Source organism: Curcuma longa, chromosome 15, assembly GCF_044706935.1.
Source record: "Curcuma longa cultivar G26 ecotype Majalengka, Jawa Barat chromosome 15, ITB_CL_G26_1.1, whole genome shotgun sequence".
NCBI classification, from domain to species: Eukaryota; Viridiplantae; Streptophyta; class Magnoliopsida; order Zingiberales; family Zingiberaceae; genus Curcuma; species Curcuma longa.
Window position 1 is genome coordinate 1813575 of NC_133875.1, and position 27728 is coordinate 1841302.

General features: G+C 35.3%; 2 protein-coding genes across 4 annotated transcripts; both read right to left on the reverse strand.

The window, feature by feature from the left end:
- On the reverse strand, window positions 1-8862 carry LOC141846289 (putative serine/threonine-protein phosphatase 2A regulatory subunit B'' subunit TON2; the record flags this gene model as incomplete). The annotated part of the gene is given in 11 exon segments (XM_074734300.1): window positions 1-91; window positions 1250-1351; window positions 3012-3087; window positions 4372-4436; window positions 4558-4690; window positions 4789-4860; window positions 6048-6206; window positions 6717-6815; window positions 6950-7012; window positions 7253-7344; window positions 8603-8862. Coding segments are annotated over 11 exon segments (1101 nt in total). The 5' UTR covers window positions 8757-8862.
- A 3258-nt stretch (window positions 8863-12120) lies between these two features.
- On the reverse strand, window positions 12121-27533 carry LOC141845872 (cullin-1). 3 transcript variants are annotated; one of them, XM_074733876.1, is made up of 20 exons: window positions 27428-27533; window positions 27084-27283; window positions 26893-26992; window positions 24892-25077; window positions 24728-24775; window positions 24443-24646; window positions 24296-24373; window positions 24012-24101; window positions 23845-23925; window positions 23693-23755; window positions 20199-20234; window positions 20006-20092; window positions 19786-19935; window positions 19585-19640; window positions 19345-19465; window positions 19116-19277; window positions 13252-13395; window positions 12955-13173; window positions 12702-12869; window positions 12121-12620 (listed from the first exon to the last, which is right to left on the reverse strand). In XM_074733876.1, the coding sequence occupies exons 2-20, from the start codon at window positions 27221-27223 to the stop codon at window positions 12519-12521; spliced, it is 2235 nt and encodes a 744-aa protein (XP_074589977.1). In that variant the 5' UTR covers window positions 27224-27283; window positions 27428-27533; the 3' UTR covers window positions 12121-12518. The 3 variants fall into 3 exon arrangements, with proteins under 3 accessions (XP_074589977.1, XP_074589976.1, XP_074589975.1); XM_074733875.1 differs by having other exon boundaries at window positions 27409-27533; XM_074733874.1 differs by having other exon boundaries at window positions 27375-27533.
- Between the last annotated feature and the right edge of the window lie 195 nt (window positions 27534-27728).

Sequence of the window (27728 nt, forward strand, 5' to 3'; positions counted from 1 at the left end):
CAGGGCTAAAACAAAATCCAGAAAGCTTTCAAGTCCATCTCACGAGTATTACCACCTCCAGCTTTGCTTCGACGTACGTGCTCATCAAAAACTGTTAAGAAAACAAAGAAGAGACAGGTCAGGGGACATTTTATTTCATGGGTAAATTTCTGTGCATCAAATTGTACAACATTTCACTTAATCAATATAGTGTCTTTATTCTGGCATTCTTTGTGGTAAAAGAGGTAATAGTGTTTTTCATGAACATTGCTGTTCTCAGCTGCCTGGTATCTGTTATTCTTCAAAGAGCCTACTAATCTAACTTAAGACAGCACACTGTTAATTAGGCGACATAAATGAAATCAGCATCAAAAGGTTTCTGATAATTAGAATGTTTTTAGAATTGATAATTAGAATTAAAAATGGAACTACAAGTACTACTCCAAAACCAGTCATTGTCATAGGTGGCTTCCAAATTTTTGCTATATGCTTCTACGAGAGTGATTGTTATTGACAAGCTTATGACTAGGTTGGTTTGAATGACTACAATTAAGTCCACACATGACTCTCAACACCCATCACATAGGTGAATTAGACGAAAAACTAAAAGCTTCTTATAGTTTCAATGCTGGAAGAAAAAGGTTGAGAATTGCATTAGGTGGGTAGGTTTTTCATCATAATTGATGAGAGGGGTCTTTACCACCTGAGTCTAATAATATAGTCCTGCATAAAGCTAAATGGAGGGAAAATATTCATATAGCCAACCCTGAATAGTTGAGACAATCACGAGTTGATGATGATGTTGTTGCAGTTTTTGAACATCTAAGTCCTATCTTACTAATTCCTGATAGAAGTCTCCATCCAAAATTACTTGCATAGCATCCTTTTTCAACTAATGAAATAAAGAAAACAAGCTATGGCATGATATTTCATAGAAGTTGAGAGATGAAGCAAATTGATAAAGGCAAATTGTACCCATGAGTGAGTATGCCCTTTATTTCTTACTTTGGTTCTACTGAAAGAAAAAAAAAAAACTAGGTGAATATGCAATTAAAGAGTATTTGATTTTTTTTTAAAAAAAAAATTGCATAAATTTTCTAAAAAACCTCATCTCTTTTTCAAGCACATACATATGGATATAGTCGAGCAAAAACAAAGATATAAATGAAGTACAAGGTCATAGAACAGTATTGCTTTACAAATTCTAGTTGCAAAATAATGACAAATGATAGGTAGAATGATATTCACTTGTCAAAGGTTAGATCAATACCTCTCTCAATAAAGATTTCAGTTAGTGTCCCATCAGCATATTCTTTGAGCTCTTGCTTGCTCAGAGTTCCATTCTTGTCTTTATCCAGGGCAATATACATATCTGTGGAATAGTAACACAGTGAAGATGTAACAGAATTTAAAATCATTTGCACCTTAAACGCCTTTATTATCAGGTTAAAAACTGATGATTGCAAGTAATATCCATCGAAAACACTTGTGAATTCCATATCACTCGCAAAATGCCAAAATCAGCTTAAACAGATTGCATTGGCCACAGTAGTAAATGATAAAGCTATCAATATAAGTTTTGGTGATATCGACTCGGGATGGAAAAACTGAAAATTGCAAGTAATATCCATAGTGACATATCACTTGCAACATGCCAACATCAACTTAAACAGCTAGCATTGGTAACTGTACTAAATGAAAAAACTATCAATATCAGTTTTGGTGATATTGACTCATGATGAACAAACAATTTTCTACAAGGGCAAAATGAAAAGGCACTGCATTAGTCAGACACAGATTAGATCCTTACAATGGTAAAGAAAACAAGAAATATCATATTATGTAATATGTTCAAGTTGGGGGATAAATAATGATCCTTTCCACGTGTATCAATTCATAATTTCAGTGTTTACCCTTCCAAGCAAAGTGGTTTTTTCATGAATAGATCATTTTTCACCCAAATTGTCATAGAGCAGCAATAAAATTGCCCAAGGTAAGCCCTGAATAGTCATGGACATCCATAATATATGATTCCGGATAATCTAAATTATTAGAACAAGTAGTTCATTTTAGTGTAAAACTGAAGTCCATGATAGATATTTTAAGATTCCATGTCATGGTGCGTTGTTGCAAAGCTGCTGTTTTGGCTGATTCTTCATTGTTTTACATCTTTATCAGGCTTCTAACTAAGTACTCCACCTCTTTGTGCAAGTTTCTACAGATAGGAAGAATAGGATGGTGAAGTGTAATGTTGATTGATTTACAATTCAATAAATATTTCTTTTTTATTTCACCAGAATTTAAAACAAGCAAACATGAACCATAGTAAACATTAATATTTCATTTGAGTTAATCTGAACCTCCTTTCCACATTAAGCTGCTGAACTGTCATCTGACGATTGGCAATAGTAGTAGAATCGCCATTTAATAGAATGATAGGCACTTTGTACTCCAACAGGCAACTGATAGTTATCGAAATATAGCCATGGAAGCGATCCATGTTTTTGTAAACAGTGTTTTTGTAAACAGTAACAGAATGAGCAGACAGAGAGAAGTGACCTCTAGGTCACATGGAGAAATGTCACCATACCAAATGTATCAAAGAGTAAAAAAGTAAATAATTTGTGTATTAGAAGTAAGCCATATAGAAATTAGACCAACATATCTAATTACTGAAGAACTGAACTTCATATTCACCATACCATTGGACGTATGATAAACCACATTCACTTATCTTCACCGACTTCTAGTCGTATTGAGTCTCTAACTTTGAAAAATTATTAGTTAACTCAAGCGTACATAATTATATGTGAAGATTGTATCCTTGTGACATTATAAAATAAGCTGAGAGCAAACATCAAACAAGGAAAACAACTGAAGCTTAAAAGCACATGAATTGTCAACCAAACTTGATAGGTCTTTCTCCAATCAGCGAAAGAATATCTAACGTAGAAGCTGAGAATAACAGGATCTGCTACTTACATTGCAATAAGGAACAGTAGCAACACAAGAATCAGAAATGCATAACATACCACATATCCTCTGAGCAGAAGTTAATGAAAACCAATTTTCTGCCTGCTCTGTGTCAGGAACTTCCTCTTCACTTTCCTAACAACAAAAAATAAAGTGAAGTCAATATCATACAACTAGAAGTAGAGTCCAGCATTGATTTGCACGGCTCAAATATGTGTAATTGATAGATCTTAGTATAGCATATTTGAGAAAACAATTGGCAGTGTGGAAATTATCATTTGTTAAAAACTGGTTTCCAAATTAGTCATTTAAAAATCAAGTAAAAGCCCCATTAATGCAAAAGATGCAAGCAAACAAATCATTTGAGCATTGATGTCTGCAGTTATATTTCTACCAGAATATAAGCTAAAACTACACCTTGATCCCTAGGCATTGGATGAAGCATAGGAAAGCTCATCATGGTACCAAGGCTCACACTGCAACTCATACTTAAAGGAAAGATTTACTTTCATCACTTGAACCACTTTCATCACTTGAACCATTGCCTATTTTCAAACCATTGGACTACAACTAATTTCATGACTAAACTCCCTACTAATCTCCTAAAGTAAAATAAAATAAAAAAGCTATCTTAGTGTCAAGATGCTGTCCTACAAACCAAAAGTAAGATTCCAAAGAAAAATAAATCAAATTTTATGTCATCCGTGGTAAACCTGTCAGGAACACAAGCCAGATTAATATATTGTATGTAACCTGTAAACTTAAGGACCAAAGAAACCTGTAAAAATTCATTAAATGGTAATGTTGGGAAATGAAAGCAAAATTGATCAAAGCAAACTAAAAGAAAAACTGTAAAAGATGACACCAAAGTTAGGCTAGCACCACCTATTTTTGATTGGACATTAAATGAACTGAAAAAATCATATATCATAAAAAAAAGGTAGTCCAGTGCATGAAGCTCCCGCCAATGCGGAGTCCCAAGAAAGGCTCGGACCACATTAGATCTATTGTACGTAGTCTTATCTTGCATTTTGCAAGACACTATTTCTGCAACTCGAACCCGTGATCTCAAGGTCACATGACAGCAACTTTACCGTTGCGTCAAGGCTCCTCTTCAAAAAAAAATCATATATCATATCAACTAAATATCCACCATGCTTTGAGAAAGAGTAACAAGTGTTGAATGCCTACTTTTCACAATAGGAAAAATTGTGCAAGCTATTGCAAGTCGTTTGAAAACAAGAAAACTAAGAAGCAGAAAAAAAAAATATTCTCCAAGCAAACAAAAAATGGTAATATACATGTACATGCATCAATCAGTGCAGATCTCTAGAAAGACAAGATTGTATAGTTTTGTCATGGATAACTGAAAAATTAGGGTCAAACTAAAAATGGCAGCACCCTGCACCGACATACTACCTGGTGAAGTTCCATGAGCTCCTGGAGACAATTGCTAAGCAGCACCTTTTTTATGCATGCTTTTCCTACGATTATTCAAGAAAATCCACATTAGCATTATCCAAAAATTACCAATTTTCTTTAGCAGAAACCTGGAAAATCCTCCTGCAACATATTCCAACTAGTACAAAGGTTTGATAAGAAAACCTCGCCTATGAGGATCACAAAAGAAGAAGAATTTCCGTGCAGCTATTCGACAGTACATCTGAATAAAGGCTTCGAGTATATCACGAAGTTGTGCCAAATTAGGAATAAGACCTTTTATATAAGACTCCATTTCCTGTAATCAGCTACTGTGATAGTTAAAATGGGGGTACAAAACCAAGATATTTAGATCTGTAGCCAATTTCAACACTCAAGATTAAATTTATTTCATACCTGAGGTTGAAGAAAACCATCAGAATCCTCATCAAGCTCACTCATATCAATTCTTGCCTGGGTAAGTGAAACCTGATGCAACAAGAATGGAAAGAGATGGTGCATGAACTTCAGATATCCCATGAGAAAGTTGAGGTGAAATTATGACATAAATGACTGGCTGACAGTGATATGAATACACTTCATAATTACAAATTGTACCCAAAGAATTATTTGCACATTATCACTTGTTAGCAGGGTCGTAAACTGTATTAGGATTGTGAATTTGTGATGAGGTATGTGACTTGATCTCTCCTTGCAAGACCCAAACAATTTACCAATTGAGGCTATCCCTCTGTGTGCATTGCAAGCTGCCTCAAGTATGTAAGTTTTCTTATTCTCATCCCATCTTCTTATTCCTTCCATTTTCTACCTCTTCCTCAAGTTTGGCTCATCAGACTCATTTTACATACCCATATCCGGACTGTGTCATGCTGACACAAGTCATGGGAGGCAGTGAATGTGAGTTCTGGTAACAAAGAATAAGCTTGTAGAGATTCATAATCCCACATTTCATTACTTCATATTGCCATTATCTATAACCTAAAGCACAACATTACTTAGTCTTGATAGACAAGCAATAAGTTGGTAGCCTACATCTGGTGTAAAATATCAAGATATATTACATTGCACAATGTTCATCAGCTTATCCACATTCCTCGTAGCCTCATTCTTGTTTGTAACAAATCTACTTATCCAAGTCACCCAGCTGCAGCATATATCAATATGAGTTGATGTAGTTGAATCAAATTTCAAAGCTTCTCTGACGAACCTTTAAAAAGTTGATGAGCATTCATACAGATGCTAAAATTCAGTAGTGTTACAAATTTACAATTACCAGTGTTCAGTTTACACAAATAAACCTCAATGTAATATGTGGAACATGCATTAAAACACGGATCTACAAAAAAGAACACAATCATCTATTAGTCAGACTGATTTCAATCTAAAAGCGTAGAGTTCCTAGAAAAAAGAACACAATGAATGCACAAGTGGAAGGAAAATAACTTTTTAAACATGATGAAGATAGAACTGGTAAATAGGAAATATAGTGTACAATAATGGTAGTGAGTCCAAATAATAATTTCTTTATGCAATGGAATAGTAATATGTATTTGGCAGATAACCAAGACTACCAGAAAAAAATGTTCAAAATTTCCACATTCATATTTTTTTAGATAAAGAAAAAATTGGTGTGATACTAAGGAAATGAAAGTTACCGTTCGCATCACATATAGATAGAAAGGCAGGATGGCAATTCTGCCAGCTTCATCCTTTTCAAACTTCATGAAGTTTGAAGGGCTAAAAAATCTTCTGCACTTAGCACCAATTTGCTCCGTGCAAAGAGAGGCAATGTGACAGAAATCTTCATAGTTCATCTGTAGGAGGCAGTAATCAAGACATTGACTATCCATATATATATATATATATATATCATCTACAGCATAAACATGCATAACACATATATTCAGATGAATAAATGAGATAACTAATATCAAAAATCTGTTGCAAATATAGAATAACACTCAAACTGCAGCAAATATATATACTGTAATGCTGCTAAGAATCTTGTCCAAAACTTTTCAACTGTTAATGATCGAGGAGAGGCTGTGATATGTACTAGTATGGTTCTGGTTGTGGATAATATCATCTCAAAAGGATAGGACAGGAGAATGGTTATTTGGTACCAAATCTAGAATAAAATATAGGCATTATCATGCCAATAATTGCTTCACCTATTTCACAACCATAAGAAAGATTGAGAGGGAGAATATGTACAGGAAATATCCTTCTAGTAACTAAAAGGATTATATAGATGTGTATGCATATTAGATGACAGATTCCTCAGGGTGGGTACCATAAAAGAGAAATCAAGAAGACATGTTCACCTTTTCAGCTCCAGTTGCATCGTCAATAACACAATTTTCCCTTAAGCAAACCCACATGGCATCCAGGTCATCAGCATTCAGTAAAAGTTCTGATTGCTTCTGCACAATGAAAGCAAACATAAACAGAAGGTGAGTACATTAACAAATTGGAAGCATCAGGAACCACCAATGAAATTCTCATCCTTATGACTAATTAGCAGCTTATAGCAGCTAGAAGATGAATGACCAAGCACCTTCAAGAATCTATATTTTGCCAATCGCTGAACCCTATGACTGATTGATCCCTCTTCAGGCTTCTGCTTTGCAAAAGGAATATGTTATCTCAACAAAATCTCAAAAGCTTATATGAATAAAAGGAAAAATAGTTTGTAAAGTGAAATAAATGCAACTAGGTATGAGGCTACTTGTCAATGGGTGGTTGAAACATTTGAGGGAAGTAATGAAAAGAAGGGAACAAGACCCAGCATGATATCTACTTCTGCATTTTTATCAAATCAAAGACAAGAAAACAATCTGGAAGATATGGACTGATGTGCCTTTTTATAGAAGCTAGGAATTGAGCCTGATTCAGCATTTTTCTTTTGTCGCTCTTTGAAAATCTCAAGCAATATCCTCTTTGTTTCCAGCTCTGAAAATTAAAATGACTGTTCAGGAAATTTCTTTATTCATGTACAAGAAAAGGAAATTCATACAAAACATCTTGCATCAAAACTTATAATGATTATTTATATTTTAAACATTATATTATCAGCACAAGAAAGTAAGTAGCCAAAATTTCCATAAGTGAAGTGTAAATAGAAAAGATATGAAGAAATTTTATCAACACTTTAGTGGCAAATTTACACTAATTAAAGAGCTATCTAATTTAATGAAACTGATATCTGTGTATTCTTTTTGCTTATGTTACCCAAACTCAGCCGTGAATACTAACACTGGTATGGATTTAGGTTTCATAAACATGATTTTAAGTGGAGATATGTGAAATTGTGAGAAACTGATCCAAATTTGAGGCACGGATATAGCAACACAACAAATCTCGAAAAATTATTGACATATTCTAGCTTATATGTACTTATTACACTATATATTTAGTAAATATTTCTAATAATTTAAACCTCAAATTAATATGCTCTAACTTATAGGTTATATAACCTAAGTATAGAAATTAAATGCCACCCGATCCCTCTCAATGTGATGCAAGCATTGCCCTCTCCCCACAATATGCGCAATGCTCTCCTCACCACATGGTCTTCCTTGTAGAGAGACAACAACAGCGTTATGACTCCTCCTCCTCCGGTTCAATTTTTTCATCTTTTTCTTCCAATCCCACTCCCCCATTTCTTCTTCTTTGATTTTTCCAGTTTTTCTTCCCCTCTAACTCATTTTTCCTTCCTCTGCTTGATTCATCTGAGGAAACAAAGGAGTCATAATTGTGCAGAAGAAAGGCTCGATTTAAAGGAAAATATGTTCTCCGTGCAAATGAAAAATAAATCGTCTTATGACTATAGTCTTCTAAGTTTACACCAGGAGCCCTTTGTGTTCGTCAGCAACTATCCAGATTCCAAAAGACCGTAAACTCCACTAGTCATTGTAATTTGGCAGCATTAACTCAATTATTGCTATTATCCTAATTCGCATGTCGAGTAGACAGAATGGGATCTCCATTTTAAGTTCAAAATTCTAGGGCTAAACCCAAAAATACAAATTCACTTGATCGAGTATCGAGCACCTAATTTCCGTGAAAAATGTAGTGTTTACACAAAAAAAAAACATCTATCATTTGAAGTAATTGATACGATCAGGTACTCCCACATCTCGCTTTTCTATCAAAAGACGTTTTCCCAGCGGACAGCATAAAACAGAAATAGGAACGGGGGAAAACTAACCCATGAGGGCTTCAGAGCCGAGGCCCGCGCCGGATCCCACGTACCGGCGAAGGTTTCGAACCCAGGGCATGGAGGACGCGGACGGGATCTTCTTCGGCGCACCGGCATCGTGGCCGACGCCGACGCCTTCTCCGTCGATGGTGCCGCCGTACATTTTCTCTGCCGCCGCGATCGTGTAGCTCGGCGCTTTCTCCTAGTCGCAGGCGGAGGGCATCGAAGAACGGAACTAGTGAATGGAACTCTCGACTGGTTCGAAGTGCCTTCTGCTCCTTGCTTCAGATAGAGAGAAGATGGTCTGCGCAACTGGTTCTTTTTCCATTTACTTCCAGAATTTTATTAAATTGAATTTTTATGTAATTTTTTAATAGTAAAATTTTCATTGTACCCTTCTAAATTTACTTATCTTGAAAATGCCCTCCTGATTTTAAAATCGCATTTTACCTCTCAATTACACTGACAATTTTAACCTCCTTTCTTAATAATAATAATAATAATAATCCTATTTTACTATAGCATATAAATTTATACTAGTTAATATATTTTTCAAAAAAAATATTTAGTGAGTTCAAAAAGTAAAAATTATAAATTATAAATTAATTTTCATTTAATTAAAAAAATAATAGAAAATTTTGTAAAATGAAGAGATTAGTGGAAAAATAAATACTCTAGTTCTCATATATAGGAGATATATAAAATTATACAAAACTATAAGGGAATTAAACTAATGAGTTATACTATGAAACTTTAAAATAAATAATAAAAACAACTAAAGAAGGAGATTATGGTGATTGAAAATCAATTTAAATTCATATCTAGAAGATTGATAATAGAAGTTATACATCTTCTCAAATAACTAATTAAAAAATATCAGAAATAAAGACAAAAGTTACATATGACATTCGTTAACCTAGAAAAAGATTATGATAGAATCTCGAAAGAAATTATCAAAAGAATCTATAAAAAAATATGTTAGTATAGTGTATATTAAAATTATTAAGGATATATATAAGGATATAACGATAAGAGCAAAGACTTCAAATGAATTAATCAAAGTATTTCTTATAAAAGATATGATTATATCAAATATCAACTATAAGTCTTTATTTTTTATATTAATCATAGATGAACTCACTGAACACATCTAATTAAATACAGTACCATGGTGTATGTTGTTTGTGATAGATATTATTTTGGTAGATAAAACACGTAAAGGAGTAAATGTAAATTCGAATCTTAACGAAAAATATTAAAAGTGAAAGGTTTTAAACTTAGTAGAGTAAAAATAAAATATATGAAATTTAAGTTTAACAATATTAGTCATAATGGGATAATTGTTAAGATAGAAGATGATGAATTATTTGTAACTGAGAGCTTTAAATATTTAAGTTCTTTTTTGTAAAAGATAAAGGGATTGAAAAAGATATCTTACATATAATATAAACAAAATGGTTGAAATGGAGGAGTGTTTCATACGTTCTTTGTGACCGTAAAGGGAAGTCCAACAAAACTACAGTTAGACCTACTATATTATATCGAAATTGAATGTTGGGTTATTACTCGAGCATATGAGCAAAAAATAAAAATTACAGAGATGAAAATATTAAAGTGGATGTGCGAACATACGAAGATGGACAAAATAAGAAATGAAAATATTAAAGAGAAAATCAAGCTTACACCTACTGAGAAAAAATTCTAATAAATATGTTTAAGATGGTACAAATATATATTTAGACGACTAAGTACTTTATTTAGGTGATGTAAAACTATAATAAATATGCATATCAAATAACTAAGAAAAAAATTTAAAAAACTAAATTAATTATAAAATAAGATAAAATTTATTTAAATTTAGATAATGATATAGTAGAAGATAAATATATAGATTTGATTGTTATTATTATTCTTAATAATAATCCTCTCTATTCTAAAAAAAATATAAGATATTTTTAATGCTTTGTATCTCAAGATATTTTAATAAAATGATATATATAAATAAGGTATCACAAGATATTTTAATATACAATGATGAGTATTGAGTAAAAGATTAATTTTTTATATTTTTAAAGAAATATTCAATTAAAAGCATGCCTAAGATGGCTTTAATTAATAACATTGCTCACTATGTCTCGGATATTTTCATAATGTTCTATATTATAAATTTATTGTACACCTATCTTCAGCAAAAGGTGGAATCTACCATCCTAACAGTCTTATATAGTCATCTATAAGAAAGTAAATCGAGAAGTTGTAGTTGATCACGACGGAGAAGAAGTATTGTACACCTATCAAACATTAATATGATGGTACTAATAGCTCACCATGTCTCGGATATTTCATAATGTTCTATATTATAAATTTATTGTACACCTATCAAACATTAATATGATGGTACTCATTGTTTTTCTCTTCGTCATCTCTCAACCTCTTTCTTGACTTATCTTCTTATTTCACAAGATAGGATACCTCATGAGCCATTATTTTTATAGTTGACATCAAGTATCCAATTTACATCATCTCATAAACCTTATTACATCAGTAGATTTGGTATCCTTAATTGTTATAAAAAGAAATTAAACCTCTTATCAAACCCCAAAAATAGAAAATCATCCAATGTTCACAAAAAATTTCATCTATAGATAATCTATATGAACTTCGTTAATTGTTCTAATCTCATCGTGACATTATGAGAAAAATTATCACTTCTCATCTTGAGAAAAAAAAATTAAAAATTATATAAATTCAAAAATATGTTTAATATAAGAAATCCTAACCCCTTTTTATTTCTCATTACCATCATATTTTTTTCTCCACCATAATAATCTCCATCTCTATTATATATTTTCATCCATTATTTATGCATGATTCACCCTTCTTTATTATGATATTCTTCTTTCATCAAATCATATTATTTATCGTATAAAAGATTTAATGTCTTGAGTTTAACTTTAGGATAAACATATGAGCATTCTAATTTGAGAGAGAAAACTCAAACCCATCACCATACAGAAAACAAGATCTTTAGCACTTAATCATCTGGACTACCTTAAGATTACTCCAGATTCCTGCAATATACACAGTAGGGATGGCAACTGATATTCAATAATTGAATTTACATGAGTATGCAATCCATCTAAATCAAATTTGAGTATTCATATAAATTTACCTTTTAAAATTGAATACTCAGGGAATTCATGCATCCATTTTTCATCAGAAGCAGATACTTGATTGAGTTTGAACACTGGCAATGACAAACTACATTGTTAGAGTCACATATTTAAATTGACACCAATTCATATGCAAACCATACAAGATACATCAACAAGCCATAAAAGGACAACTCAATAAAGTCCGGCATATCGCAAAAAGATTGAACCACATTGAATTTATTGTATACAACCTTAACTTACATTGCAAGAGGATAAACAAACCATAAGTAACATTTATGTATGGCCAGAGTACATATTTAGATCAGCTACAATTTTCGTGTGCTATTTTGTGCAAGCCATAGTCGATGCTGATTGAATAGAGTTTGAGGTGTGTTTTTCTCTTAAGGTTTGCCGAATGCCTTGTCGGGGAAGGCTTTACAAGACGATGCCACAAGTTATAGAGAAAGAAAACAAGAAGAGTTCAAAGACAAGGTCAGACATCCTTTGATTACAATATGAAAATACAATAACCAACTTAGCACTAGAAATTTAGCATTACACAATTCTCTTTGCTGCAGATATTAATGCTAATAAAGCTTGTTTCAACATGGATATACAAGAAAGCTGTCTCAGGTTCTTGGATCTTCTCCTTTTGTCAGCCAGGTACCGTTTTGAGTATAACAAAGGCCTGAAATTTGCAGTCTCAAATTTGGAAATTGATGTTCGGATGCCTGAAATAATGAGGCTGGATAATTGTATTTCTCTGAAGGTCAGGCCAAATATCTGAAAATATTTGGGTTATCCTTGTCTCTCTCCAAATAATCTCTCGTGATTAGATCTTCTATTCTTTTCTTAATTGCTTTGAAGTCAGGCTGTGAGCAAATAATTGAAGTCAGGCTGTGTGAACATAATATTTTTATACTGACATAAACCAAACAGAGGAAGACAATTACCTTGAACATGCGACCAAGCTGTTCAACACATTCCATCACCAACTGCTGGTGGCCCAAAACTTTCCGACTTTTCATAATTCGAACAATAGATGCATCAATAGCATACCGTCGATCTTTGTCAACATCTTCTATTACTTTTTTCTTCTCATCCACTGGGGGTAAAGGTATCTGCAGTTAAGAATAGCCAGGAGGCAAGTTGTAAAAATACAACCATAGTAAAGTAATATTATAAACTATTATTTTATAGCCAGACCTTGATCCTTCTCATTTTGTCAGTGAATTTGGAATTGAACTCAAAAACATCATTTGGAGAAATAGATTTTGTACTTGGCTCTTTATTGAGAATCTTATACTTGGCACAAGAAAGGGAGTGAAGCAATCTGATCACATCATCATCACCCAAGTTAAGCTGCGCCATTATCTCTTGATAACTCAATTTGTCCGAAGCATTAAACAACAGCAGGGCTGCTGCCTGTATAGTATACTCAGAAGATGCTCCCAGTTAATTTCCATATTATTCTGTATAAATGAAAAACGAATTATTACAGACCTGATAAGTTGTCACAATGAGTTCCATTGTCTTGGGCTCAAACTTGCCATTGATGTTACATGTGCCCAAAGAATAGATCCATGTAAGCTTTCTGTGTTTGGTTTTGGTCTGATAAAACTCTCTGAAAACTTCTACGCACTTAACCTGTGAGCAGCACCAAGCATGTAATTACTGAAAACCATAATGAGTTACGCACTGAACACAACAAAATCCACAATGTCCTGTATAAAGAAAATCCCTCAGTTCTTGTTATAACCACCACTACTTTTCCCTGTTCTGCAGGCCAGTGTTGTTTTCCTTGCTAAGCTTTATTATGCTAAGAAGGGAAGAGGCTGATCTTACTCTAAGAAAGTTGAAATTGATTGACAAGAAAAAGAAACTCAAGGACTAATTTCCCTGATGATGCAAATTATTCAGACTAATTTCCCTGATGATGCAAAGTTTATGGTAAATATTAACATAGTCTTATTTATACTATCTCCATTACAGTTACTTTATTTTGCTCAAATCTAGTTATAGTAAAGCCTATACTCAAATCTTACTATTTGTAACATGTTAATCACATAATAGGAAGGTAGCATCATCCATGTAATATAAAAATCATGTAAAATAATATAGTTTAGTAAAATTTTGTGAAAAGTATTTTAATATAAGAATAGTTAAACATTCTAGAAACTAATTCATATAATGTAAAAATTACAAATATTTTTAAAATTTTAATTTATTTAATAAACATGTCAAGTTGACCTGTTTATCATAAAACATAATTGTCTCAAGTCAGTCTTGTGTTCTCTGTAACTCGTACTTTAGGTCGCATGGATCTAATTAGTTTCGAGCAATAAAATTTTGTTCTCATATTTTCTCTTCTTACTAGAGAGATCAACTGGTAATGCAGACTGTGAGATCATTGATTGTAGCACACAAACTTACCCAATGTTACAACAAGTGGTATCCGAACCCAACTTTGTTTCCATTTCAGAATCCACTTGTCCACCTTGCTTACTTAAATGGTCGCCTTCTCCCATTGCTACTAACCATATAGACACTATATGCATTGTTCCCCTTGACACAAACAATAAACACCTCACCACCCATGGACACAATGTATCGATTACAAGGGATCTTGTATAAGCAAATTGCAATAATTCAAAGAGTTAAAGATAAAGTGCACTATATCCCATATAAACAGCAAATGCATAAACTCAAGAAAGAGGATAGTCTGATCATGGCCTACTGAGTGCGAATCTACACTGAATTAATCAATATCTGAAGGCATGACAACTTCAATGATAGACTTATTCACATAAACATGACATATATAGCAACTTCTAAAAAGTTGTTTAATTTTGTTGGTTAATTTATAATTTGATTTTATTTTAGTCCACAAGATCTAACATTCAAAGAGGTGAAGTTCTTCTTCACTCAATTTGATAAAAGAAGTCTGACACAAGGTTGCGTCAATTTTTTATGTTCAGGTGCATAATTTCACAGTGAGAACCCACAACACTATAGAATCACCAATTGAGGAAAGCAACCACACCACTTCTGCTAGAATGGATACTGGTCCTCACATCATTGCTTAAGATACTAGGAGACAAAAAAGCGAAAAAGGTCTCGCCCTACCCTTCAATGATACAATAACATAGGGTTTTCATTATCACCACAAGCAAACCTATCATCGAATGTCCACATCTCATTTTAGCAATAAAGCCTGGAAATGTGGAAGACTGAAAATAGTGAAGATAAGCAGGGGGGGGTAATCCGTTGATTGAACCATCTCATAGAGACAAATACTAGGAAGAAATTAGTACTTATTATTAAGAACTGCATTTTAGCCATATACTCCTACATTATAATGATACATAGAAGAGCAATAGTATATGAAAAATATGAGGCTATATTTTTAAGGTTGACATAGTTGGGAATATAGGGTTTAGGGTCATATTTGAGTCATCCTTCTCCATAGGAAGTTGCTGGATGAATCAAATCTCTTTATCAGTCACAAAGATGCCCATCAAATGAGAGACTATATTTACAAATATACTGATATGGCATTATTCCCACACAAATAAAAGAGATGGACTTCTAGTTTACTAACTTGGCAAAGACGAATTGCTTGGTGGGATTGAATAATGCAAGTAAAATAGATAGATTTAACACAAACGACCCAATAAAATAAACTGATTCAAGGATCCAAAATAAAATTTTATTTTATTCTCACTTTTACTATGAATCTTAATAAGACTGGGTTATTGTAAAGGAGAGAGAGCGAGACCCTTCCAATTGTTACAACAAGCATTCAAGCAACATGTTTGATCCACGTATTCTCTCATTCTCCCTCCCAATATTTTCTTGGTTCAAAAGGCAATATAAGGCTATTGGCACAGATGAAAAAAGTCACAACCTAGGGAAAGAGTACAAGGCATGCAATCAGGATCCACAGTTTCACTATCTCGATGATGAGCGTTTTTTCCTTTATCCAATAAGGGTAATAACAATGGGTAAGATAGTTATTATTTTTTTAAAAAAAAATCAGCCTTCAGATTTAGTGCTGTATCAGTATTATATCAAAGGCAATGCCACATAATTTACAGTACATTCCTTTGAGTCTGTGATTGAAATTGTTAATGGGAGAATATTATGGATAATTAATTCAAGTTTGCCCTCTACATCTATATTAAGAATATGTACATAAAGGTCCTTTGTATGTGACAACATTTCAGTAAAGGTCTCGACACTCCCCCTCAAGTGGGCTCAAAGATACTACATAACAGTAACTTGTTATGAATTGAATTTACAAAGATTGCACCTCTTCTCTAACAAAATAGAAATCTCTTTTGTACTTGTGAAATACTGGAGCAGAAGCAATGTGTGTGATAGCTTACTTATCATAATATAGCTTCATTGGTCCAATAGAAGCACTAACTGACTCCGTCATTGATTATTTAACTTGAATGCATGTGGCAAGACTCAGCTATTTTCAATCTATAGACTTGATTTGGTCACTTCAGTCTACTTGTTCCTTTTCCGAGATATTACATTATCTCCTAAAAGGAAACAATAGCATGATGTAAATTGTTGTTGGAAGACCAATCCAATACAATACACCCTATGATCTAAAGATGGTCTCACACTCAATCATGTTATACAACACTTTTACTTAGGGCATTCTTGAGATACTGAAAAAAATTTAGAGCTTCCACCCAATAGCTCTTCATGTAGATCTAAATTGCTTTCCTAGACCAGACAATAATTCTCCTTGTATCCATCTTAATTTGATATTTGAATCCATGGGAATGTCAATAGGTCTAACACTTAAATACTAATTCTTCAAGCATATCAAGTACATATTTCTGCAACAAGAAATATGTGACTCCCTAAACAGGCAATTTCAAAACAATACTTTAGGATCTCCCAAATCCTTGGTTTGGACATTTTAAAGGAGAAGCTTTTCAACCACGCGATTCTACAATATGAATGTTCATGTCATCTATGTGAAAATGAGAATATGTTTCCCAAACTAAGATATAATGTGAAACATTGAATAATCTAACACACTCCTGATCATATTAAATTAGATAAAAGCATAGCTAGATTAACCAAACCATGCTCTATGGCAATGCTTCAATTCATATAGAGGCTTCTTCAGCCTGCATAGAAATATATTCCCTTACAAGAGAAGAGGTTGCTACGGCCATACCTCATCATCCATACCAGCTTGCATAAAATATATTCACCTAAAAAATCAAACCCAACAAGTTGCTACAGCTGTATCTCATCATCCGTATGACCATGAAGAAGCATTCATGTTATCCAAGGTAATAACCATTGGGATATATCTGTCAATATAAGGAAGATGGATTGAAGTAACTTTTGCCCCAAGGGAGAATGTGTCCATATAATCATCACCATGTGTTTGTATATTTTCTTCATCACCTAATCAAACTTTAACCCTATCAATTGAGCCAGAAAGGATGTTTTAGTAGTACACATCCATTTGCAACTAAAAATAAAGACTTGCCAAACGAAGAGTAACTAATTCCCATGTTCCATTAGAATGCAACGGTTCCATTTCAACTATCACAACCTGTCTCTACCTTGTCTCCACCTCGAATCAAATAGAGCCTAGGGCTAGGAGATAGGTTGGTGAATCTCAAGAAAATAAACAAAAATAGAATATCAAGGGGACAAGGAAGCATGACAGATAGATTCCATGTGGTGCACTTGTGAGTACCATTCCTTTATAGCATAGGAAAGTGTCAAATGAAGAGTTCTAGTACAGTAGAGGAGTCTTGAGGAGCAACTACAACATGCTCAATTCATGGCCATTTGCTGTAGGTCTGTAGCAGCTGAGTTTCTAATGTTAGGACATGCTCAATTCATGGTAACCATCATATAAGCAATAAAAGTACCTCTATGAACCAATGATATCACATATTAGGATGATGTACTTTTAGTAATTTTAAACTGAAGCATAGAATACTCCTCATAGGTCTAGCACTAGAGAGCTTACTAACAAAAATACCATCATGCAAAATTTGCTTAGTCTAAACCATACTAATGGGAGAACAAGTGCAATTGCTGGAGATAAATACAAACAATTGTCCTTCAGTTGCACAACACTGACAAGAGATGTGTCGGAGAAGCAGCAAAGAGGTGGAAATATTTTTCCAACTAGCAACAGAGACTGAGCTTGTGATGCAAGAAGTGTGATTTTCTTTAACAAAAGCCAGTTGTGTTTCTGAAAGTTTCAAGCTTGTAAATGTTACTTTGACAAATTTAGACCAAAAGTTTCTGACACTATAGGCCTCGTAGAGATTAGAAAAACCAAGGAAGCATTAGAGAGATTAGAAAAAACAAGGCATCAGCTGTGCTAGAAGTAGAAAATCAATCCAGGTTGCCACAATTAAGGCATCTCTTCTTGATGAGAACCCACACTGCATAGGGAGACTAACACGAGAAGGCGATGGGACAAAACGGTTGAGGTAAGCTTCTTTAGTTAGCCGCTTGCCACATATGATCTACCATCGGCTTCTCTTGTTGTAGATTGAAGAGACGCCACACACGAGAAAAGACTTCAAAGGGGGGAGGATGCTTGCTGACAGTGAAATCAAGCTCTCCATAACTGTTCTGTTAATGGGCATGGAGTCTGCAACTTTCTATAGTTTTCAGTTGTCAGTTATAGGACTTTCACCTGCTGATCTCATCAAAATAAATCATCAAGTGAGTTCAATGGAGAAGCAGATGTTGTAGTGGCTTGCAGCAGCAGAACTGGGGAAGTCAATAGCTACATGTGGTGAAGAGACACAACACAGGGTTCTCAATGCAAAAGAGATGTCGAGAGCATTTGGAATAGGAAAGTGCAGGAAAAGGCAAGATAGGTGCCTACTCATCTGAATATGACAACTGGGTTTGACTGGATATAGCTAGGGCTGATACCATATTAATAGGGAATATTATGAAACATTAATCCTAAGTAGCCCTCTCTACCTTGATATCAATTATATTATAAAGATTTACATAAGGTGCTTGTATGTTACAACTAATAAAATTTTCAACAAAAACAACTGGATTATTAAAATGGGGAGTTACAGAAGATTTCAGGAACCAACATAGAAATAAGAAAAACCTTCAATATTTGGTAAAATGTAGGAATGATTGAGAAATATGTGTGTAGCCATAGCTAATTCAGGCTGGCTGTAACAAGTATGTTTGCTCAGGCATGGAACATATCAGAAGTAACTACATAACAAAAGCACTAGCTCTTTTACTAGCATGGGAGAGATGAAGTCCATATTAACAGGTCGATTGCTAGGGTAAGCAGCTGAATATTAACAAGGACAAGAAGAAAAAAAATGACAGACCATCTCTACAGGAAGGTTGAGATCAAATGATTTGTAACTTGGCCAGAATCCAGTTGTCAAAACAGTAACTGTTAGATCTATCCCCGGATTTGCATGAGCATTACTGCTGAGATATTCTTCAAAACTAGATTGATTTTCTCTGGCAAGAGTTAGATCAGTCACCTGAGAAAAGAAAAGAGGTATTAAGCCAGTAATTGATAACAATCAAGAAGAAACATACTATTCAGACCATGCCCTCCATTTTTGAGGTGAACTGTCCGCCACATTGCTGCTTTAGCTTTGTCAATATACTCCTCTCGTGGTCATCATTAGCACTTTTGTCAAAAAGTAACCTTCTAGCAAGCTTCTTCCTAAAGTCGATTCACAATCAGGAATCATGGTAATGAAAAAAAGAAGAAACTAACATAGTTGCATAGCAGTACAAACTAACAAGGACAGTTGTAAAGCTAAGTAGAGGACATCTATATACCTATAGAACTCAGCAAACAGATCTTTGTCGCTGATATATGCAAGTAGCTTTACAACCTGCAAATGCAAGCTTTCTTATCAATTGCAACCAAAAGTTGGCAGAAAAACTGGAAACAACCAAGGGGCAATAGATGACACAGATGGAGATGAACAATGGGAAGAGAACCATACAGATATACTAATACTTAAACAAGGTAATTACTTTCTCAAGTGTCTCTTCAATGGCTTCATCACTGAGTTTTTCTGTTCCACCCTTCTTAAGGATATTATCGCAAAAGGTAGCTAGCAACTCAGCACTTGAGCTGCCAGCAACACCCTTGTTGCAGAAAACCTCAAAAGCTTCTTTCAGTGCCTGAAAGGGTTAATTGAACTTGAGCCTGTAAGAGATACAAGTTCATCACAGCTGCCATGAGAAATCAAACCTTATGGAATAGAGAGTGATTCTGGAAGCAGTCATTCACATAGGCCAAGTATTTGTCATGAAGTTCGATAATTTTTCTAACAAAAACCTGAAATTCAAGATTAATTTTTTATTCACACACAATAACCACCCAGTTTCTTACAATCCAAACAATCAGCCTGCAACAAAGTGCACATTGAAAGGTCTCAGGTTACCTGTTCTTGCAAACCAACAACATCCCTTTTCTCTGCCTGCATAATAAACATTAGTCTACAATAATGCTTCTAATAACTGAAAAATGAAGATTAAACTTTCGACATAATTTTGTCTTAACTTGTACAGTGCACAATATTTTAGTAACTGCAAGCATGAGAAACTTAGGGGGCGTTTGGTTGGAGCCTTTTCCATTTTCATTTTCTAATTTCCGTGAAGTTGTTGTTTGGTTTACGTTTTCTAATGTCATTTTCTAGAAAATGAAAAGGCATTCTCTTAAAAAACAGAAAACAATGAAATATCGTTTTCTGATCGGAGAAGAGAAATGAGAAGGGAAATGAGAAAATGGGAAAACGCGGCACAGTAACTCCTCCTCGTATCATCGTTCGATTTTTCTCCTGCTGCGTGGAGGCTGGCGGGGAGGCTGGCGGAGGCGGTCGCGAGGCTGGTGGAGGCTGGCGGAAATTGGCGGAGGCGGGCGCGGAGGCTGGCGGAGGCGGGCACGGAGGCTGGCAGAGGCGGGCGCGGAGGCTGGCGGAGGCGGCTAGGGAGACAGCGGCGGAGTGCGCGGCGATCTGCTGCTGCTTCCCCTGCTGTGTGGCGAAGCTGCTCGTGATCGTGGCGGTGATGCTCCCCGCGAGGCTCGTTCGGTGCGCCCTAAGGCACCGCAGTGCGCGGAGCTCGTGGAACAGAGAAGCCAAACGTATTTTCTCATTTTCTTTTCCAGAAAATAGAAAATAGAATACCATACCAAACGCATTTTCTATTTTCTAAAAACTGGATCAGAAAATAGAAAACTAGAAATAGAAAATAGAAAATATTTTTCAAACCAAACGCCCCCTTAAATGGCTGTGATTACTTAAAAACACTAAAACATAACAAAATTCAAGCTTTGTAATTGGTAATAGTGTGATTATGAGTAACCAAAGAAGAGACTGTTCAAATTTTTAGTTCACCCATGTGCAAAAGACCAACTTAAGCTACTACAACCTGTAATGTGAAATAATGTAGAGAAAGAAAAGAGTTCAATGAAAACAATGACTGGGATTATGTGGATTGTGCCCTTCAGTCCTGAGGCCAAACTAAGTTGGACAAAAAATAGAATGAACTAAGCATACGTTTACAACGTCAGATTTTGGCCCTTGAGATACAAAATTGATAAATCTGTTTTAAGGCTTGCCAGATATGGCTAAGTCAATCCATCACATCGAGAGTGATTCTGGCAGATATTCTTGGATTGGGTCAAGTGACCAGGTCAAGTTGGATCCAAGAAGAAAGCTTGAACCAAACTAAGACAAAATTCAAGGAGAACCTACCAAAGGTAGAAAATATCTTTTAAAAACTTGGTAGATGTTCAGAATCATCAGCACTCCTACGGTTAATATTAAAGATCTTAAATGTTTCACTTTGGCACCTTGTGACAGCGTTATTTTGTAAATGACTAATTTTTATCCAACTCCTTTAGCTTGGTATTCCAAATGACTAATTTTTCATAAGGAGTTAGTTTGTTTTGAAACTGTAGAATTGGGGAAAGAAAAATGTCTTGTATTCCATTACGGTGAGACAACCATTATATAAGCATATATAAGACAATATCTAACCCTAAACTTAAAATCTTAATGTGGGACTAAACCAACTACATAATCCCCTTATTAGCCTAATCCTCTTAACATTCCTCTCAAGTTGGAGAGTAGATACTATCTTATGTCCAACTTGTTATATAACCTAGTGAAACTCTCATAAGCAAACCATAGACAAGACACAACAATAATAAAACAAAAATATAATATTTGCACTCAATCCAAATAGAGCTTAAGGAGTTAATGGAGCATGTAGCCAATAATCTCTTTGATCTCAGATCAGCAGAAAGTTAACAATGTCATTGACCTCAACTCAGCACATTGGTAAAGAGAACAAAAAGAGAAAGGATGAAGATATCTAAGGAACTAATTTCTCAAGTAGGCTTCTCCCCAAAGCAATGCATACAACAACATGCAACAATCTGAGAGAAAGGAAAGCACTCAAAAGTCCTAGATGAAAGATAGACAACATAACTCAATTCCTTGCAGGACATTGCAAAATGAGAACAAGATACACTCCATTCAGTTCTTCACTCAAAATGTATAGCTCAACCCGATCCTTTGCTAGACGTAACAAAAAATTTGAACAAGCTTTATCTGTATCGGTCTTCACTATAGATAAATAGTAGGGAAAATAAAGGAGGAAAAAGAAACAAAAACAATGTTGAGGAGGTCGAGGGAGAACAGACAGAGTATAGAAGCACAAAGAGCAATTTAAGGCAATGACTAGGAAAAGAAACCAAGGACTGAGGCTGTTGCAACAGCAGAACAGAATTGCTATAGGAGAAGGAACACAGAGATCAGAATAGGACAAATATCAAGAAGATTTGAACTCTAAATAAAATCTAGAGATACGCGACCAACCAATCCAGATGAAGAACTCACAACCAAGAGGAATCCATGATGCAAGAAATTAGGAACTGAATTTGTGAAGAAGATTTGTGAATTGGGAGAACAAATTTGAATACATCTGGAATCTGGAGGAACAAAAAGTACTGAAGATGGAAGAGGGGAAGTAAAGATGGAGGAAAGGATACCATCGGTGGATGGCAGAAAACCACTTCTTGCTGCCATCGCCAGATACCAAATCACCACCAACAGGTTGACGGCAAGCAAATATGGATGAGCAAGAGTATGAGTAGATGCACTAGCAGCTCTATAAGAGCCAACAATGATACCAAGAATCCAACGGAAAGCAAAAAGGATCTGGAGGAGCAGAAGAAGGCAGAAGAATTCAGTATCATCTTCAAGCTCACAGAAGAAGAGAAGTAGATCTGGGTTGTTAAACAGTCACATAAGCTGGCATTGTTTTGTTCATGACCTGGGAAGTTGATTTCCATGCACCATGCACACAGTGAAGGTGAATTTGGTTGAGTCGCTGGTGTCAGTGCCTGTGGGCACATACTAGAAGTTCTGCACCTGTTAACCAACAAAGGCTAGCAGCTCTTGGCAGGAGTCACCAACGATTCCAATGGTGATGAGTGAAGCTATACTGCTTGTCGGGTATCATTTTACCATCTGGGATGCCTTCCTTGCCAAAGATAAGTGAACCCCTCATTCCATAATTGGACCACGATGAGATGTAACAAAGGACCACCATAAAATTGTAACAGTAAGGGCATAGAAGATCCATGGACTGGCTTGGGAATGAAGATGTAATGAGGGATCGAAGAGCAGAGGGAGGTTATGTCTTTTTGGAAAAGAAAATTAACTGTACTTGCATTACTATAAGATAACACATGGGTATATATAGGACTCGAGACATAACCCTTAACCTAAAATACTTATTTGGGACTTAACCTCACTACATACTACCCTATTAAGCTAATACTCTTAGCAACAACCTTAGTACATAGATTAGCCCAAATTGAAAAATCACTAAGTGGAAGTATCAAAAGAAGACAATAATAGTCTACCTTCTTGGTACTTGCAGCATCTTCTGCTTGTTTGACCAAGGCTGTACCCTCAGCAGTCACATGCTACATGACAGTAATGATTTTGAACTCACAGAATTCAAGTGAGATCTCATTAAAACTGTAAATATATATTAAAAAAATTTAAAAGAAACCTGCTTAAATATTTGAGAAACAGGATCGAGGCCACGAGATATTCTGCAAAAGAGCCTATACATCCGTGACAGGTCCTCCACCTATAACACAAAGGAAATTCACTGTCACTTGTTAACCTTCACGTGATTACTTAATACAGCAACACTAACAACAAAGAGATGTAGACCTTGTCGTCTCGGAGTAAGGCATGGCACCCAGAGTGTTCCTTTTCCAGAAGTTGGCTGGCATATGCAAATAGCAACTCATGTTGCACTTTCTAGGATAAAGAAAAGTTGAAAGGTTAAAATTTGTTGAAAACAAAATTTGGCCATCGAAATTGGCAAAACAAAGCAAGTTATTTGTAAATTATATCCATACATTTTCAAATTTACAAGTATACTTTAGTACTGTAAGACAAGTAAATTCAAGTTATAAATCACTAGTTGTCATGCAAATTAGGGCAAAGCATACCTCTAGCATCTTCTGTTCACTAGTAGAATGCAAGTAATGAGCTACCCTATCTTTCTCACGCTTTAAGCACTCTTCAGCCTAACAAAAGCCAGATAAGAGGTGAAATTTTGTAATTGATCTTACTCTAGCAATTCAGGAAGGCAATACCTTTAACATGTAATCTGGGCATGAATCTTCTAGAATCCAATTTGAAGCTTTCCTAGAATAATAGGCTGCAGTATCCTTGAGTAGATCTGCTTCAAAGTCATTTTCATAACATTCCATATTACCCAACCCAATCTCCACGAAAATGTCCAAGACATTCTTCAACAAAGCGCGATCAATTTGCTCGCCCTCGCGTTCTCGATCAATCTACTTAGCAGGTCAATCAAAATCAAATCGAACTGGATATATAAAGTTGAGTAATTGTTCAAAGAAAAATCATCAACTTACCAGAGAAATAACAGCATCTTTAACCTTCCCTTTGACCTCATGATAAACCTGAAAACCTCAAGAAGAATAAATATAAAGAATATCTAACCAGTGGGACTCAAATAATATATTGAAAAAATATATATATTCAGCAAAGAACACAAGACAAGAAAGTTGCAACTTACCAGCTCACGGAAGCAAGTAAGCCCAACTTCATTCAGTGGAGGAAGCGACCTCCGTGCAATGAAATAGCGATCAAGGTAATGAAAAAAACGAGAAAGCCATCTGACCATGACTTTATGATTTAACCATCGTTTAACAAGTTCCCTCAGCATAAATTCATCATGCTTCTCTCTCAAAGATGGCAATACCTGAGCAGAAGGAGAAAGAAACTTTAGCAAAATCATGAAAGATAGTTAGTGTTACAAATTCATATCATTGAAAGTTATAAGCAAACGAAAGATATCAAAACAAAATTTCAGAGATCATAGAATCAAATGCACAAAGAATACATAATGGAAGTAATTTAGTTACAGTACATTAACTTTAAACTCTAAACCTTCTTTCATGCCAATTACATCTAATTATATTTATAAGTTGTGTCTTTCTGTCAGAATCTTTTTACACAACTGTATTTCCTTATCTTAGGTGTATCCTCTACGACATGTGCAAATCAGCAAATCATAAGCATAACCATAGGCCAAAATTCACATACTTTTGATGTCTCTTGATAAAAGAGAAGGACCTAAACCAACTCTTGGATTGTAAAGCCTATGTGCTAAAGTATGAATATACTGATTTTATAATATAAGAAAAGAGATGACTCATTCAGTAGTTGGTTTCTTTAATAATTAGATTTTGAGGCATTTTATTCTACCTAACAGGGAAGACTTTAGAGACACAGGAGGCATTAGTTTTTATATCCTATCACTTACAAATGTGAATAAGTTTACTGGCAATCTACTCATTAAGGTCAAGGGTTATTGTAATAAAACTAACAAGCCAAGCCAAATAGCTCGGGCCTTACAGATGTTCTCTCTAATGTAATATACCGCAGCCTGTCGTTATCTACTAGCCCTCTAACAAGGTCAGCTCATAATGGAATTGGACAAACATTAAAGTGATCATCTTGGGTTTTCAACCCTTACATGCTGCAAATAATCAAGATGTAATGCTCGCACAAGGAGCTCAATGACTGGGGGGTCTCATAATTGTAAATTGTTATAACTTTAGCACTCTTGTCAAAAGGACATCTAGAAAAATTTATTCTCCTTCTCATACACTATGAAATTTCTATGATATCTAGAAAGATTTATTACTCTCCTTCTTGTGCACTTATGAAATCTCCTAGAATGTAAACATGAAAGAAACAGGAGTAGAGAACCATCTAGAAAATCAATAAAGAAACCAATCACTACCACATAAATTGATCAGATGAAATTGTATGGGTCAAAAGAAACAAAATCAAGTAACATGGAATTGAATTTCTTAATAAACAATGGAATTTTTAAGATCTTCCCATGATATGAGCTGTCATCTAAAGAGAGAAAGGCAATCTACTTTGGCAGCCTACTAGTACCGCAAAGGTTCCATAGACAAGCAATATTTTTTTAGGAAAGGAGCTTTTGCTTATTGCTCTATTTTTGGAAAATAGGCTTCCAAGTTCATGACAAGTGCAGTTGACTAACTCAACATAGACCATCACCACTCCCATAATTTCCCATGATATAATGTTGCAACTAACACCGCTCCCAAATCTTATAGAAAGGAAACTGTCATTTAAACAATCACTTCCAGAACACTTTTACAGGTATAGGGGCTCAAAATCAGTGGATTCGCCATAGTTTGGGTTAGCATCAATCTTGTCAAACTCTGCTGAATCGCAGATGGGAAGAGTTTTGTAAGAAAAAGAAAGAAAGAAATGCTACGTGGGAATTAGATTTCAAAAAAGTGTGAACGAAAATAGTCCTTGGCACAGCCCAAATTTGTACGGTAAATCATAGCTTAACAAGCAGATAATTGTACGCTTGAAGCTAATTACCGATCAGACATCCATAATTTAGTTGTTTGGAGAATTCATACTAGATCGCATAAAGTACCACAGTAAAAAAAAACACGTCGCCGTCGATCAAAGAAAAAGATCTCTTACAAATTGGATCTAAAAAAGGAAACTGAATCGTACTCACCATGGAAGTGATGTACTCCTCAAAAGACTCCCTGTACTTGTCGTATAGTTGCTGCGAGTAATCGTGCGGAGGTTTCTGAGTGCACATATTGTATATAGTTCTGCTTCAACAAAGGGATAACAACTCCATGACCATCAAAACACTTATCTGGAGAACAAAACCAAAAGCAAGGTGAATTACGAGCGACATACGTGTAGAGCATCATGTAGTCCTCCGAGCTAAACTGCGGCTCCGGGAGCCCCTCCAAGATGTTCTTCAGCTTGGTGATGCCCTTCTGCATGAACTCCCATCCCTGCTCCAAATCGATCGTCTTCCTCTCGTGCATCGACATCCTGCTCCGCGCTCCCCTGCAACCAAATCCGCCGCGACCCTAACTCCAGCCACCTTCCATCTAACAAGATCAAGGGGCTAAATCAGACGAATGGCACGCCAATCAGCGAGCAGAAGAACGAATCGAAAGGGGAAAGGGGAAAGTGGAATACGGAAGCAGTGAGGTAGAGAGGAGGACGATCGCACCAGAGATCGGAATTCTAACCCTAAAAGAAGCGGAAGAGAGTGCGGGAGAGGGGGAAAGTAGTCGGAGCGGCCTGCTGTGGTCGCGACGGTGACGATGAGATTTGACGATGGCGATGGAGACAGAAGAAGAAGGTTGGGGGAGAAAATTAAAAAGCTTTCGTCCTCCCCGCACGGGATAAAAACGACGGACTCGTATGCGATCGCATGCGGATGGGAAAAATAATAGGTTTCAATTTTGTGTTGATTCGTTCGCAAGGCTCTGCGACCGCATGATGATTAGTAGGGAATGGGAAACAAATGTAAGCGGACACGGCCGCCCG

What these genes read in the sequence shown, in the direction of transcription:
- LOC141845872 (XM_074733876.1), bottom strand. Translation starts at nt 27,223, where the DNA reads ATGTCGATGCACGAGAGGAAGACGATCGATTTGGAGCAGGGATGGGAG. An exon ending in TTACTTGCTTCCGTGAGCTG is followed by an intron (nt 24,776 to 24,891) that starts GTAAGTTGCAAC and finishes TGAGGTTTTCAG; the next exon opens with GTTTATCATGAGGTCAAAGG. An exon ending in TCAACCTTCCTGTAGAGATG is followed by an intron (nt 13,396 to 19,115) that starts GTCTGTCATTTT and finishes TGCTGCTCACAG; the next exon opens with GTTAAGTGCGTAGAAGTTTT.